This window comes from Miscanthus floridulus, chromosome 8, assembly GCF_019320115.1.
Source record: "Miscanthus floridulus cultivar M001 chromosome 8, ASM1932011v1, whole genome shotgun sequence".
In the NCBI taxonomy this organism is placed as follows: Eukaryota; Viridiplantae; Streptophyta; class Magnoliopsida; order Poales; family Poaceae; genus Miscanthus; species Miscanthus floridulus.
Window position 1 is genome coordinate 196,804,734 of NC_089587.1, and position 15,978 is coordinate 196,820,711.

General features: G+C 48.9%; 2 protein-coding genes across 2 annotated transcripts; both read left to right on the forward strand.

The window, feature by feature from the left end:
* Positions 1–364: 364 nt before the first annotated feature.
* Positions 365–6,641, forward strand: LOC136477856 (embryogenesis-associated protein EMB8-like). Its single transcript, XM_066476113.1, is given in 10 exon segments — positions 365–824; positions 2,205–2,333; positions 3,248–3,379; positions 3,706–3,848; positions 3,945–4,042; positions 4,140–4,234; positions 4,683–4,736; positions 5,944–5,974; positions 5,977–6,275; positions 6,370–6,641. Coding segments are annotated over 9 exon segments (1,317 nt in total). The 5' UTR covers positions 365–383; the 3' UTR covers positions 6,171–6,275; positions 6,370–6,641.
* Positions 6,642–10,406: 3,765 nt separating this feature from the next.
* LOC136477859 (homeobox-leucine zipper protein HOX24-like) lies at positions 10,407–11,754 on the forward strand. Its single transcript, XM_066476115.1, has 2 exons — positions 10,407–11,060; positions 11,195–11,754. The coding sequence occupies exons 1-2, from the start codon at positions 10,620–10,622 to the stop codon at positions 11,477–11,479; spliced, it is 726 nt and encodes a 241-aa protein (XP_066332212.1). The 5' UTR covers positions 10,407–10,619; the 3' UTR covers positions 11,480–11,754.
* The last annotated feature ends 4,224 nt before the right edge of the window (positions 11,755–15,978 follow it).

Genomic DNA, 15,978 nt, shown 5'->3' on the forward strand with positions numbered 1-15,978 from the left:
AGTGGAGGTGTTGTTCGCGCGCGGCGGCAGGGGTGCAGGAGATGGAGGTGGAGGTGGAGGGCGGCGAAATGGAGGTGAAGGACGGAGAAATGGAGGTGTCGCCAGAGTTTGGCGTCGCTGTGGGGGGCACTGAGTTGGAGGCCCATCCGGACGAGGAGGACGGGGTCTCTGACTCCGCCCAGGGGTAGATTGGTCAATTTACATCTAAGATAGATAATCTACTAGAAATAATCAGGACAACTAAATACTCAGTTGATTCAGACAGCAGATTTTTCAGATCATGACTTATCAGATAAGCCTGCTCAGCTCGTAAACGAGACTCAGAAAAGCTCTCCCAAACACGCCCAGAGCCGACTGAGACACTCAACAGAGCCACAAAGGAAATGAACCCGATGGTCGTCGCCGCCCCCACGCCACCCCCATTCGTCGCTTCAACCCGCCGCTTCGCCCCTCGCCTCAGCTCCCTCCTCCCCGCCGCTGCCATGTCTTCCGCCGCCGTATCCGCCTCCGCCCCAAGCCCCAGCTCCGGCACTGGGGAAGAGGCGCAGGCGGCCCCGCTCCCGCACTTGACACTCGAGATCGCGGGGGCGCGCCGGGGCCTCCTCTCCGGCTTCGCCAGCCTCCGCGCCCCGTACCGTGCCTTCCCCGTACTCGCGTCGAACCGACACGTCGAGACCATCTTCGCTGCGTTGACGCGGTCACTCCCCGCCGTTAAGCTGCGGCGCGAGTGCCTCCGCGCCCCTGACGACGGAGCCATCGCGCTCGACTGGGTCTCAGGCGACGACCGCGCGCTTCCGATGGATGCTCCGGTGCTTATACTCTTGGTACGGTGCTCCTTACCCGCTCGCGTCGTTGCCCGTTGCAGTACTGACTGCACTGTACACGCAGGAAGCGTAGTGCGTGCTCTTTTAAGCGTCAATGATGTCTGTGATTAAGGCTTTGGTTTTCGTTGGAAACGTGGAATTGAGGTTATGAGATGCGAATGTCAACGGTACCTACAGCATGATGATGCGACGCAACTAAGATTTTACTGTCTATTTTGGTAATGCTAGTATATTCTAGTAGGGCTGCAAGCGATCTACAGCTCATTTCAGTTTGGGGAGCAAAAGGAATTAGCAGGGAGTTTTAGATGATACCTCACCATTAGACAGCCCATGGCTTGTATGTAATTTGCTTAATTGATATAACTGTTGTCGGTGTCGTGGGCTCTTGCTGCACAAGTGCATCAAGCGAGCAACAAATAGAAGTGCTGCAGAATTTTAGTGTCTGGGTTCTGGTATAGTTTGCATAGGTTTAGGCCGTTTAATGAAATAGGCTGCAGTACTGTAGTAGTATAATCTTGAACTGAAAATGTAATACTGTTATGAGTTTATGACTTAATAGGAGTTTGGTTCCAATTGCATAATCTGTTTACATTGTGTACTCTCAGCATATTCAGATGATGAACCAACGTCCATGCCAAATGCTAATAGGATCAAGTCTCGAACATGTTTCAGCCCTTGTGTTCTTCAGCATGATGTAGAACGCACAAGTTTCAAGGATATGAGGATACTATTTCTCATAATCCTTTGGAATTGAGTTATAGTTGAAATTCTGTAAGAGCCCGGCAGGGTGGGGGGCTCTAGGCGGCGGCGGCTAGGGTTGATGGCGGTGAGGGCGGCGGGCAGAGGGAGGGGGCGGCGGCGCTAGGGCAGGAAGAGAGAGAGAGAGTCGGCGCAGGGGAGGGAAGAGGACAGAGGAAGGATAAGCTTGAGGCTGTTCTTTCTTGATTGCAATGATTACATAGCCCCTCTACTTATAGTCCTGGGTAGACTTGTCTCGTAAGTAACCTAATGAGGGAAGTCCTTATAGATATGGACTCCTCCCAATCTATCTAATCTCAACCGATCCTATTCCTATTCTCTTTCCTCTATTGGAGATCCTCCCGATATGGATAGTGGAGCAGCGGGAGACCGCCCTTGCTAGGCGCGCCTCCCCCCTTTGTCGCGCGCGCCCCTCTCCTCAGGTGGCGCAGCTGGCCTGGGCCCCTCCTGGGCCCTCCATCCGACGTATGACAAATTCACTATAAGATACAAATGGAATTAAATGACCCAAAAGTAACTTTCACCTGAAGCAAAGCAAAAGGGTGTGGAGCCGAATATTTTTCAATTCCATTATATTTTTTGTTTTGCTTATAGCCTAATGTAAGTTTGATGTCTTTTCAGCCTGGTCTTACAGGTGGAAGTGATGATACATATGTAAGGCATATGCTTCTGAGAGCTAGAAGCAAGGGATGGCGTGTTGTGGTGTTTAATAGCCGTGGATGTGCAGACAGTCCTGTTACTACACCCAAGGTACTTCAGATACTTTTTCCAATTTTTTATTAGCACTGTAAAGCTTATTATTTATAGCTCCCATAGCTCATTAAAAGTTTCAAAACTATACAATGGACCATATTTTCCCTTTTGATACTTTTCAGGGAGAAGTGCTAAGATCACATTTATATGGTTTGATTGATTGAGAAGTGCACTGCCCCCTTTTAAGTTAATTATCAGCAGCAGTAGACACACCCATTTTGTTGTGGTAAGCTGGACAGAACTGAACCTCTTACTAGCTTAGAGCATCTCCTGTGCTGCCTAAGTTGGCTCATCCCAATTCATATGTGCAAACTGTCCAAATATATATATTTTTTCATGTTGGCATCTGGTGTGATAAATGCACTCTGTACACCATTGCTTCTGTGTACTCTTCGCTGATGACTGTTCCTACTCAGGGACGTTAGGGTGTAACCAGAAACTGACTAAAGGGCGAGTGAACTGGCTTTTACTGTAAAACTTGACATAATTGGAGTTTGGAACTGAAAGTAGGAAAAATTTAAAGAACATTGAAGTGAATGATTAACAATAAATTGCATTGTTGCTCAACGTTGAAGAGTTTTTTGGTTTTATTTTGTGGCTACTTGCTGCCCTAGTAAAATAGGCCACCTTGTGTCCTTAAACTGATTTGTCTCTCATAAATTTCTAAGCTTCACCCTGATGAGTACAGCATACCGATAAAGTGGCGATATGCATGTTGCCAATCAACATCTTTTACCATGGGGCCTTGAATCAAACTCAATGGATAAACCTTGATGAGGAAACCTAGGAGTTAACAAAGTGTACATAATAAGTAAGGAGATAAAGATAACAAATGAAATCGAGGCCTGAAGCTGTAGCGGACCATCTTCTTTTTAGGACATATGTTGACTTGCATCTTCTGTCATGTGCAGTTCTATTCTGCTTCATTTACAGGGGATCTCCGCCAAGTTATTGGTCATATTTTAGGACGTTATCCCCAGTCTAATGTCTATGCTGCCGGTTGGTCTCTTGGAGCGAATATTCTTGTGCGCTACCTTGGCGAGGTGAGTTCTGCACCCAGTGATAAGCAGTCTACAATAATTCTTTTGTATTGTACTATTGTCACATTCATGTGATTGCAGTTCCACTTGAAGTTTTGTACCTTATACACATCTTTCTGTGGTGAAAAATGATTAGTAGCTAACTCATATATGCACTAAGTTTCTTTGGGTGCAACAAGTGATCTGTCATACGCATCACCCCTCCCCCTCCTGTTGTTCCCTGGCGCTTCTTTGTATCTTCCTGCATAAAACTATGTATGGTTGATCACAGATATGTATTTCCTCCAGCAGCTCATAGCTTATCTTTATGTGTATATATTCTTTTTCAGGAAACAGATAAATGCCCTCTATCTGGTGCAGTCTCCTTGTGCAATCCTTTTAATTTGGTAATTGCAGATGAAGATTTCCACAAAGGATTTAACAACGTTTATGATAGAGCATTGGCTAGGGCTTTGACGACTATATTTAAGAAGTATGCCTTTTTGTCTCCTCTCATCAAATCTTAGTGACATTTGTACTCGTTTATGATTTCTAACAGCTGATCTTTAGGGATTTGAACAAAATTTAGGCATGCTCTCCTTTTCGAAGGGCTGGAGGGTGAATATGATATTCCCAAGGCCGCAAATGCAAGAACTGTTAGAGATTTTGATGAGGGGCTAACCCGAGGTTTGCTGCAACTTCTAACCCAACTGTACTAGCTGTAGTTTCTATAGTTTTCCTGTTGGCACCCCCACATTCCAAAGGGTACTTCAATGGTTTGCAGTTTCGTTTGGTTTCAAGTCAGTGGATGATTATTACTCCAATTCAAGCAGCTCGGATTCTATCAAGAATGTTTGCATACCCTTACTGTGCATACAGGTCAAACTTTATCTGTTCTCTGTGCTTCACTAGAAGCTAAGACATTAGGAACAATAGATACAGTTTAAGAGCCTGACATGTATTATTTCTTAGTTTTAGATCATGCGTTACTCAGTACTATGACTGAACTTTAACCCAAAGCTGTTAAACTACTTGAATTAAGAATATGGAAGTTCAATTAATCTATGTCCTTTTGGTTCTATCATTGGAATAAAACCTGGGGAAACATTTTAACACTAGCTTAGGTCTTGCATATTTAGAACCCTTACTTGAGAAAGTTGGTTCATTTGTGGTAAAGTTGTTTGTTAAACTCTACAAAGCAGCGTGCATGGTTTAAAAAAAAGAGAGATTTAACAGTTTCAATGATTAGCGTGTTTATGTGCATATATTGTGAGGTCAAAGCATGTCTTTTATGTTATAACTTCAATCATAATTTAGTTATGTGCAGGCTGATAATGACCCAATTGCACCATCCAGGGGAATTCCTAGAGATGATATCAAGGTATCTCCTTTTGTTTTTCACCTAATAATGACTTAGAGATGATATGTTGCGTAAGATCTACTCCCTCCGTTCCAAATTATAAGTTGTTTTGGCTTTTCTAGGTACATAGCTTTTGCTATGTATCTAGACATAGCGTAGTATCTAGGTGCATAACAAAAGTTATGTATCTAGAAAAGTCAAAACAACCTATAATTTGGAACATAGGGAGTACATATTTTGTTTCACTCTAATCGATGAGTTAGCCCCTTGAGTTAATATGAATCAACAAATTGTAGGCATACCTCAAACAGTGCAGCTTTATCGCCCATATATTTGTACCTTTTGTTTTGTTAATTACTTAATTGTGCTATTCCTGTGCTTTCTTTGGCTAAAGTGAGAATCTTAACTTGGAACTAGGAGTTCATTAACGACACATACATTGATTACACATTAGATGATAGGCTTTGGTTTGGTGTCATGTTCTAAGTGTAGATTAACCATAGCAAAATAATCTCAGATGAAAAAGTCAATATAAATAACATAGCCAATGTTGGGCCTAGGACAAGTCCATTTTGATTGTGGCAAGTTCAAATCATCCAAATTATACTTCTGTTAACAACTTATTTTTATGGGGGCAATAGTCATGTTGAAAGCAATAGAATCATTGGTCGCTACCTCCAGCATCCTAGGTGCTGGGGTCTGGGGTCTTTTTGAGTGTTTGTGTGTATTTGTACCTAGGCAGGATTTCTTTCCCCAGTCCTTTGTACTCTTGTTCTTTCTATCTTAATGAGATGACAATGCAGCTCTCCTGCGTCGTTCGAGAAAGAAAGCATTAGAAACATCAAACATACTATCTGGTAATTTGAGCTTGAATAGAAGTAGAGCAACCTAAGGGCATGTTTGGATTCCGCCTGTGAGTGTCCTGCCAATGGGTTGGCGGGCCAAAACTTACGTATGTGTGTTGCATGGGAAGCCAGGCGTGGGCATGCCAGTTATTGACCTCGATCCAAACGACCATGTTTGTGCTGGTCAATGGCTAAAAATTGGCTTGGCAAGCATTCGCATCCAAACGACCAAACATGGCCTAAATTTTGACTAATATGCAGAGACGCGTGCCAAAATTGGACAATTTTTCAAGCTGATAACTGTAAATGTCATGTCAATTAGTTTCTTGTTTGATTCTGCTTTGAACAAGTCGACTAATAAGTCACGTTCCCTGTCGTTTCAGGCAAATAAGAACTGTCTACTTTTAGTAACGCCACAGGTGGTCATCTTGGATGGGTAGCAGGTGACGAAGCTCCATTCGGATGTCCTTGGACAGACCCAATAGTGATGGAATATCTGGAATATCTCGAAAATGAGAAGGACTCTAGTACAAAAAATAACATATCCTATGAGCAACAGGGTGTTTCAGAGGCATCAGTACCCCATCTAACTGTGCATGGCCAAAGATAGTAATATTTCCCTTCTCAGAGTTACATATGTTTTTTGGAAATAGTTAGTAGTTCATTTATCTGTCTGGTCTGCTGCTGCGCTTGGTACATGGTTCTTCGTCTAGAGGTACGTTCCTGTAATTTAATTTTGGGCCTAAGTTTGTATTTTGATGTTCTTCCGTCAATACTTTATAACCTTAGCAGGGACATTGCTTGTGCAGGTCTAGTGGTCTACGCATGTGCGAGAAGATTTCTATGTGAAAGATGTCTGGTTCTGAGATTCTGAATAAAATATGTGTTGTCCAATTGTTACTGCTCAGGGGTTTCATCCGGTGTTTGAAAGGGATTCTCCGTAAGGGCATGAGCTCTTCTGCAATGTGTGAATCTTAATGCAGAGTTGATGGCGATGGGCACAAACATCATGTAAATTTGACAATGTCCTTCAGGGCAAACAAAAAAAAAAACGAGAATTGTGTCTTATTTCCAAACTTAATCTTTGGCAGCATCGAAGAGTTTCTTTTGTGCTCATGCTAACACACATCTCATTTGCTAAACATAATATTGGATATTGGATTAACCTATGGCAATCTGATCAAATACTAACAGTTGTTGAAATGTTCTACGATCCTATTTCTTCCACAGATGCTACCAAATATAGATGATGATTTCATTGAAGTCTTTGCACCAGAAACTTAAATACTACCATGTCTAGATTTCCCATAATACTAATACGGTACCCCCTTCGTCCTACAAAACTCGTAAATCTTACTTTTCAAGGCAAAGTTTAGTAGAAGTGTGAAATTATGTATGTGTCCTTCCTACCTTCTTCTCTGTGCTAGAACTCAGGAGCAATCTAGAATGTTCCTTCAAAGTAGTACATGAGATGGTTGATTTCCAAAGGTGCAATGTTTTTTACTGGTGGGGTTCATCTGAAAAGATAACCTGAACTTTAGGATTATATGAATTTTGGGACAATATTTGAACGGTACGATTACATATTCTGTGGGACGGAGGGAGTAATTCTTTATGGGACTACATGTTTTGTGGGAGGGAGGGAGTAATTCTTTATGGGACTACATGTTTTGTGGGAGGGAGGGAGTAATTCTTTATGGGACTATTTGAGGCTCCCCAGCGTGGCTGTTAATGACTTCTTGTAATCTTATCAGGTGCACGCACACTGGATCTATGAATGAAAGGAAGTGGTTGCGTAGAGGAATGACCCCTTTTCGTCGATCGAGGTAAAGTACACTTCCTTTTCCGGTTCGTTCGTTCGCACGTACTAGACAAGCCAGTTCATTAGCACGTACCAGCTTGCCTAACTAGCCAGTCCTGTCCTTTAATAATAGGGGTTGAGCCTACCGAGAACCATTCCGATCATTTTCTTTGGAGGGGGCTTGGGGAACCTTTCGTTTAACTGAGCTATTTTTCGAATTATTTACGGCGGTGGTGGAGCCGTAGGGGAGGGGAGGACGACTGTCCGCCGGGTTATGGCGGAACGTACAGTACGGGGCCGAGGCTTAAAGCGACGGTCGACGATCATGCCATTTCCGGCATGTGATCGAGAGATCATCGTCAGTACGCTGTACGCTTGGCTTGCCTCGCGCACTAGCTAGTACTGTACTACGTACTAGCTCGGGCGGTCGGGCGTGAAAGCGAGAGATGAGCGCGCTGCACTGCACGTGATCGACATCGACCGGCGGCCGGCGATAGCGGCATAATTTAGATGCAGGGGTCGGGGACCCGTCCAGGCCCGGCCGCATCCGCATGCATTGCACCGCAACACAGCACGCTAGCGCTGCCTCGGACGCTGGGGCCCAATACGGCACGCGGTAGTAGCCGCATGCATGCAGGTAGGATGGTCCATCTCGGGCCGCGCCTACTTACACTCCATGGCTCCATGCGACCATGCCATTGCCATGGCACGTTGCTTTCTTCGCGCGCGGCCGGCCCTCTGCGGCTGCATGCACCGCTGCCAGCCGAGGGTATGGTGTCCTATGGGCCCTTTGGCCTTTTTCTTGGCACATACGGACTACGGCCTGCTTGCTAACTAAGTTCATCTACGAGACTACGTTTCGATTTCACGGAACCGTCGTTTCGTGTCCCAGTCCCGCGCCGCTCCCCCCCCCCCCCCCCCCCCCCCGTTCACCGGGAGTGCCGAGCGCGAGCCCCGGCGTCGTCGTCGAGTCGGTGACAGCAGCAGCCGGCAACGTCTCCCCGGAGGCCTTAATGAAACTAACCAATCTCCGGTTGATCAAGATTTGACCAGGTATGACCAACGTTCTTGTGTATAAACCAATTTAGTGAGAAATCTTTGCTAGCTACGTTATCGATTTCGCCGTACCTTAATTTTTTTCTGTTCTCCGCCACTGAATGGACGGCGTGCACAAGCACAACCGTGCAAGTAACGGACATGCTCTACTACGTCAGATTTGCATCGCAGGATACGTGCTACGACTTGCGACTTCTCCCAATGACCCAGCAGATTATGATCCTCCAGACCAAGTGCGTGTACCCAGCCAGCGAAGTGCCGATGGGGAACGAAGCACTTACCCGAAAGCAGAAACGGAAAGCTAGGCGAAAGCCGAAAAAAAAAGCTCCGTCCACGCGCCGCTCCGCGAGGGGAGCTCTTTGTCCGCCGTCGACGGGAGCACCAGCAGCGCAGCGCACCCCCCCAGTTCAGTCCCCCACGAGGACCGCGCGCTCGACGTTGACGCGGCCACCGCGCCACTCGCGCGCGGCCGCGTGCCGCGGCCCGTCGACGTCGTCGCCGCGGGCCCGGCCGGCGGTTGCATTGCCCGACACCTAATCGAGTGGACCGGAGAGTAATTAAGTAAATCCTCGGCGTTAACTATTGGCCCATCGGCGACAGGTCATCCTTAACGCAGGCGATCAGGTGCGGGATCGTGACCTCGGACACCGCACAGGTGTCGGCGTTGAGTGGTGGCAGTGAGGTGAGTTCGTCAGGCTGATCTGGTTTGGTGCTGGTGGTGTACTGGTGTGGCTGCGATTTTGCGTCGCTTCGAATTTGTGGCTCCGAAGGGCAGAGCCGCAGAGCGTTCATACTAGTATTTTACTTGAGCAAGCACTACGTGAGCGATGACTCAGCATAGTACTGACCGGTGCGCGGATCACGTGCCGGAACCGGAACTTGCCGCAGCCAGTCCAAATCAGTGTGCTAACAGTATTTTTCTCTCACAACAAACTAGCACCAGTCAGTCCAAACCAGATCAGAAATCAACCAGCGAACAGGCCGAATGGATCAACCTCTTCATGGCGATAAACTTGCACGTCGATGAATGTGCAGAAGCAAAGCTAGCACATGAACGACTGACATGTGTCCAGCTCTTCATGGCGACTGCCTGAGCAACTCAATAGTCTCTTTTCCCCTCGGACTAGGCGTGCGCTACTCATTCGGATTTTTCTTAATTACAATATAGATTCCCTGCCGTTTTAGTCCAGCCGTGACCCGATGCAACCCCGTATCCGTCGAATTACTCCAGGGCACGTACAGAAAAACAGTGGAAGACGATCGACTTCACGTCACGAGCCAGACCAAATGACCAATAGCTGCAAAGGCTAAAAGGACTACCGCGCCGAAACCGAACGACGCCGAGCGAGCACGCACGCGGATCGGCGGCCGGTCCGACCATCGGTTGTTGGACGCGGAGCGGGCTCGCTCTCGCGGGACACGTCACACGTAAACACCGTGCCGCCGATAAGCTCATTTGACTTTCAACGGTCTGAGGAGAGAGGAGAGAGGAGGAGGAGGTGATGCGTTAGGAACTGAACACTGAACCGGCTGGACGAAAAGCAGCGACCCCTCACCCGGCCAGACGGTAGTAGCATGAGTAGTAGGGGTACGACAGGAGCCGGAGCCTTCCACGCGAGCCACCGCGCTCACGCGACGTGACAAATGCCGTGCCACCTCGGCGTCCCGTCCGGGAGAAGCTCCCCGCCGCCGACGTCGACGCTGTCCCAGTGCGCTTCGCATCGCGCCCTGTGGACGCTCTGTTGATGGAGCCCGGGCACCACCCGGCCATGCCAATGGAAATTGGCGCACTCCAGCCGCTGCGGGAGCACCACGTGTAAGGGCCGGACCCGTCGCAACTCTCAAGACGGCCAGATAACCATTCCGTCCAGCCGTGCATGCGGTGATTGATCCAGGGGAAGGGGGTGCCACCGTGCGACCGGCCCGCCCGATGCGCAACACCTGGACGCGGCTCCAAGCCATCGCGGGGCCTACATGTTCTCCGTCACCGGGAGTGGCGCCACGTGTGCGCATCCCGCCGGCCGGACCCGTGCGCCGCGCACCGGTATAAAGAGCTGCCCCGCCGTGTCCCGAGCTCCACTCCACTGCTCCTAGCCTACTACACATACACAGCCACCTGCCAGCTTGGCTACCTAGCTTTGGCGAGCAACGACGACGGCGCTCGATCGGGTGCGTGCGTGCGTTCGGTCCAGGAGGACGGACATGGAGCGCGGCGACTGCCAGTTCATGGTGGTGCCGCCGCGCCACCAGTACGACGAGGATCACCAGTTCATGCACCAGCTGATGGTGGCGGCCGCGGGGGACCAGCAGGACCCCAACGCGGGCTCCGCGGGGCGGGGTGCCGCCGGTGGCGGTGGCGGCGGGGAGAGGAATTCGAAGCGGCGGTTCACGGAGGAGCAGGTGCGGTCGCTGGAGACGACGTTCCACGCGCGGCGCGCCAAGCTGGAGCCCCGGGAGAAGGCGGAGCTGGCGCGGGATCTGGGCCTCCAGCCGCGCCAGGTGGCCATCTGGTTCCAGAACAAGCGCGCGCGGTGGCGCTCCAAGCAGCTCGAGCACGACTACGCCGCGCTCCGGGCGCAGTGCGACGCGCTGCACGCCCGCGTCGAGTCGCTCAGGCAGGAGAAGCTCGCGCTCGCCGCGCAGGTACCTACCGTAAATCCCATCCAGCGACACCACCCGATTGATTTGTACACAAACGTAGTGCGTCTCCATGATTCATGATTTCAGCTTCTGAGCCTCCGCTGACGATCGATGTCTTGTCGATTGTTGATTTCCAGGTGGATGAGCTGAGGGGGAGGCTGAGCGACCGGCAAGACCAGAGCGGCAGCTGCGAGGTCAACGACGCGGAGGCGGCGGACAACGACAAGAGGAATAGCACCACCAGCTCCCTGGTGCAGGAGGATGGCGCCACGCCGCCGGCTCTAGTAGACGCCTCCGAGGACTCGGCGGCGACCGAGTACGACTATGGCCACATGGCATACGAGGACCTGCACGATCCCTTCTGCGCCACTCCGGATCTGTGGGATACATGGCCGCTGCTGGAGTGGAACGCGGTGGCATGAACCCTCGAGGAAAGAAAATATAGTATTCGATCGTGTACACTCATCCATGTCTCTGTATCATAGTGTACGTGTGGTGGATTCATGGTGAATAGGTGATCCAGTTGATCCGGGGAGAGATCGACGGGAAACATATAGAAATGTGTATTCAGGAATCAGCTGGAACGACGACCGGTGGCTGGTGAGGGATCGATGGACCATGAAAGCTTTGTACACCAGTGATCGAGCGAGGGGTCCATCCGTCGGCCTCTCGATCGGCCGCCGTGCACCTTAGGATTCATCATGTTCGTGAGGTGTGTGATTCAGAGCCGAGGCAATGGTGTCGCACGTGGTTTACGCATGCTGTTGCTGCACTACGTACTCGATCGATCGCATGTTCTAGACGTTCCTGTCTGCTCGTCGTCGTCGTCGCCTGTAGCTGTAGCCCATGGATGTGTCTAGGACGTTCGTCGTCGTTCGTACCGGCGCCTAAGGACGACGGCTACGCGCCGAGGACGAGGAGGAAGACGTCGCCTTCGACGGGGCCGGGACAGAGTCTCTGTCGCAGGCACAGGAGATGATCCCTTTTTCCGCTTGCTCGTTTGGAAGGATGCAGGCGATGCGCTCGTCGTGTCAGTCGTCCATTCAAGCCGGTGCTGTTGCGCGGGGCGCAAAGGCGGAGGAGAAAAGGTAGTTGTCGAGAACGTTCTCGATTGGTGGCCCGGCGGCCAGATGGGTGGTGGAAACGACTCACCGGACGAGAAAGCGATGCCCAACCGAATCACAAGTACGCGAAATGTTCCCACGAGCTCCCCCGAATAACTGTCGTGGGCGAATTCTCGGTGTAGTTACCTCATTTATTGGCTAGGAGCGCTCTCTCTATGTATAGGAGTAGTTTGTGATCGTTCCGCTCCACGCTTTTCTAACTTCGCTTCACGTTTTTTAACCAGCACTATGTTTGAGGAGAAAATGTGGAGCTGTGAGAGCATCTAAATGGATGCTTCATAAACTCTAGATTTTTTTATAAAGCTGATCCACAGAGTTCGTGGGGTAGTGCCCAACACGCCCATAGAAGTCAAGAGATGCAGAACTACTTATAAGTCAGGTATCATTTCGTACCGAAGTATATAAGCAATGGATAAGTAGGGATGAATCTATGAAAGAACACGGCTTGACGGAGCGAGTATTAGACTAAGTATATGGAGATGTGTTTCCATCTGAGATTATTTATTTTTTATAAAAAAATAGATCTTAAAAGATGTAAATTTAAAATAAAATATTTGAGACATCAACAACTTCAAATAAAAAACTTATATCGATAACAAACTTATAGATCAGGTCGATTGCTACAACTTTGGTACTAATTATAAGAACATTCATGGTTGTTTGGAAATTATAAATTTTGAATTTTAAAATCTATGAATTCAAAACATATTTAGGACTTTAAACAACTTCAAATTAAATTAAAACTTTTCAACTACAAAGGTATTGTATTGATAAATACAACTTTGGTACAGACCATATCAACATATAAGCCCATTTGAAATTTTGAAATTTTAATTTTCAAAATCTATTAATTAAAAACAATATTTTTGGGAACTCTGAAAGCATGTAGGTCCCCAGTTGGGTTTTGGTGATTAATGACGACACGAGATTACTATGACTAACGTGTGTTTTGCAGATGCAATTTGAGTTATGTCATGGTAATAAAAATTGATTGAGCAATCATGGTTGTCATGCCCCTGTCGATGAAAATCGTTTTGGTTTTCAAAGGATGGACGATAAGGTTAAGGATGGACTAGTTCTTAGTGTCGTTTGGTGTTGGAGAGACACTTAGAGTAGTTTAGGACTTTGTTTTTCCTTTGGCCGTATTATTAAGGGGAGTATGGACTAGTAGCTTAACCTAGGTGAGTCTACTGAATTAGGTGTGGTGCACACTTATCAAACTTAGCATTAGGTAGCTCAGGAATAGCCATAAGATCGATAGAAGTCGACTTCATTCATAAAGAATTTCGAATTGGAAGTAAATGGAGAGTCAAATGACTGATCGGATGCTGGTTTGGTTGTGACCGAACACAGCTTGGAGAGTCCGGCCAATTTATTTGATCGGCAGCAGCAGTCAGAGTGAAACCGGACGCTGGACACCAGTGCTCACCGGACGCGATGCTGGCCGTATCTGTAGCAGCGTGGACATGCTGTTAACCACGGACCAGACGATGAACAGAGAAATGACCGGACTCTGGGTGCCAGCGTCCGGTCATAACAGTAAGGTTCTAGAGAAGGTTTTTGATGACCGGACACGTCCGCTGGGTGCTGACCAGACGTAGGCCAGAGTCCAGTCAGAGCAAACAGCTCTTTCTACCACGCTGACGTATTTCACTGACCGGTGCGTTCGGTCTCCTTGACCGGAGCATCCGGTCATCCCAATACTTGCTGAGTTGGACCTCAATCGTTATGTTTTGAATGGGGGGGGGGTATAAATACATATCCCACTCGTCAATTTGAGGTCTCTTGCCCATTTGTTCAACAGAGAAACACCTTTAGAATGGAAAGGAGAGCAAGAACCTAGTGTGGTGATTGAGAGTTGATAATCCAATATTAAGGACCTCACTAGTGCATAGGCAGTAGCAAGTGTGTCTCCATCTTTCTCATTAGGCTTGTCTTGGTCAAGTGAGAGTTTGTGCTTGTTACTCTTGGTGATCGCCATCACCTAGATGGCTCAGTAGTGTTTGAGAGCTTGGTGATCATCCGGCAGAGCTTGTGGATGACCCAAGTTGTCGGTGTTTTGAGTAAACACCAATGAGTAAATTTGTGTTATTGCGCATCTGGCCCGGATGGTGTGCTTAAAAAGGCATAAGGTTTATACTAGTTCGGGCAGAATATCCCTACGTCCAGTTCGTGGCTGTTGCTCATGTTATTAGCACTGAAAAATTCATAGTAGGGGTTACAAACGGGTGAGAGAGGGACATGTCCTAAATCTCTAATGAAAAGATCGAATAGATGTCAAGAGCTAGGTTGCTGCTCAGCTATATGTTCAAGGTTCGATGCTAGTGGTTCTGCTGTGATGTGTTCAAATCGATCCCTTTAGTGGGGTGTCCTGCTTTCACTTTTATAGGTCAAGAGAGAGCAGGGATTATAGATAGAAGAAAAGAGGAAAACCAGAGGCCAAGTAAGTCCTTCAAGGATGCTGGGTCTTCCTTTTCCTCTATGTAGGCCCCGCTGACATGGTAGGCGGTGACAGGGATAGCTCCACGCTGGGCGCATGTCTACAGACCCTGACAGGGCCGTCCTAGGCATCTATACACTGACGATGCCATGTCCTGGCATTGTCAGCGAGTTGTCACGTCCCAAACCTCCTCGGCCGACGGCGCGGCGGACAAGGGTGCTGGTCAACGGCCATACAGGGAGCAGGCAGCACAGTGACCGCACGGGCGTTACTGTAGATGATGCGAGTTTCCTTCTAGACCATAGTGCTTCTCATGAGCTTCTGTAAGGATCCGTGCCTGAGGGAAAATGATGGTGTCCTCAATACTGTAAGGCAAATGTCGGTGCCTACAACACTATTTGGGCTCTAACATGCCTAGAAGGTCGCAAAGCACCCTTCTGGCATGGCCTGATGGTACTTTCCTGCAGGCGTGTAGGGTATGGTCCTCGGTATTGGAGTTGACTTGAGTGCCCCGCCTTATCTGTGCACGTCGTTATAAAGGAATCGTGCGCAGACGTCGGACGAGGCGGAGCCAGTCCTCAGACGTTGGGCGAGGCGGAGCCAACCCTCAGACGTCGGGCAAGGTGGAGCCAGCCCTTAGACGTCAGGCGAGGCAGAGCCAGCCCTTAGATGTCGGGCGAGGCGGAGCCAGCCCTCGAGGGTCGGGCGAGGCAGACCCAGTCCTCAGACGTCGGGCGAGGCGGAGCCAGCCCTCAGGCGTCGAGCGAGGCGGAGCCAGCCCTTGGATGTCGGGTGAGACGAAGCCATCCCTCGAGAGTCAGCTGAGGCAGAGCCAACCCTCAGGGATCGGGCGAGACGGGGCCCGTGGCCGCAGCGCCCACCGAGATGGAGTCAACCCTCAGGGGTCAGACGAGAGAGGGCCCACCGCCTCGGTGGCCGGACGAGTTGGGACCCGGCAAGCGGTGTAGTCGCGCTCTTGATCACGCGGATGAATCAACGTTGATGGTCATTAGTTCCTCCTCTTCGGGTATCCTAGTATTGGTCCCCGACACACGTCATGTTGTGAGCGGTTGTGTGCGATTCACTATGAAGGAATGTTAAAGAATTAGTCCGTAGAGAGCACTTGGTCCTTGCGTGGATCAAGGGAGAGCTACACCCTTGCGCGGGTGCTCCAACGAGGACTAGTGGGGAGTGGCGACTCTCTGATACCTTGGGAAAATATCGTCGCGTTCCTTTGCCTCTCTTTATTTTGAGCAAGTCATTTTATGTCTTTATATTCCTAGAATTATCATACTAGAGTAGGATTGGAATATAGGATGCAAAACTTTTGTACGACGGAACAATAGAAACACATTCT

What these genes read in the sequence shown, in the direction of transcription:
- LOC136477859 (XM_066476115.1), top strand. Translation starts at nt 10,620, where the DNA reads ATGGAGCGCGGCGACTGCCAGTTCATGGTGGTGCCGCCGCGCCACCAG. An exon ending in AGCTCGCGCTCGCCGCGCAG is followed by an intron (nt 11,061 to 11,194) that starts GTACCTACCGTA and finishes GTTGATTTCCAG; the next exon opens with GTGGATGAGCTGAGGGGGAG.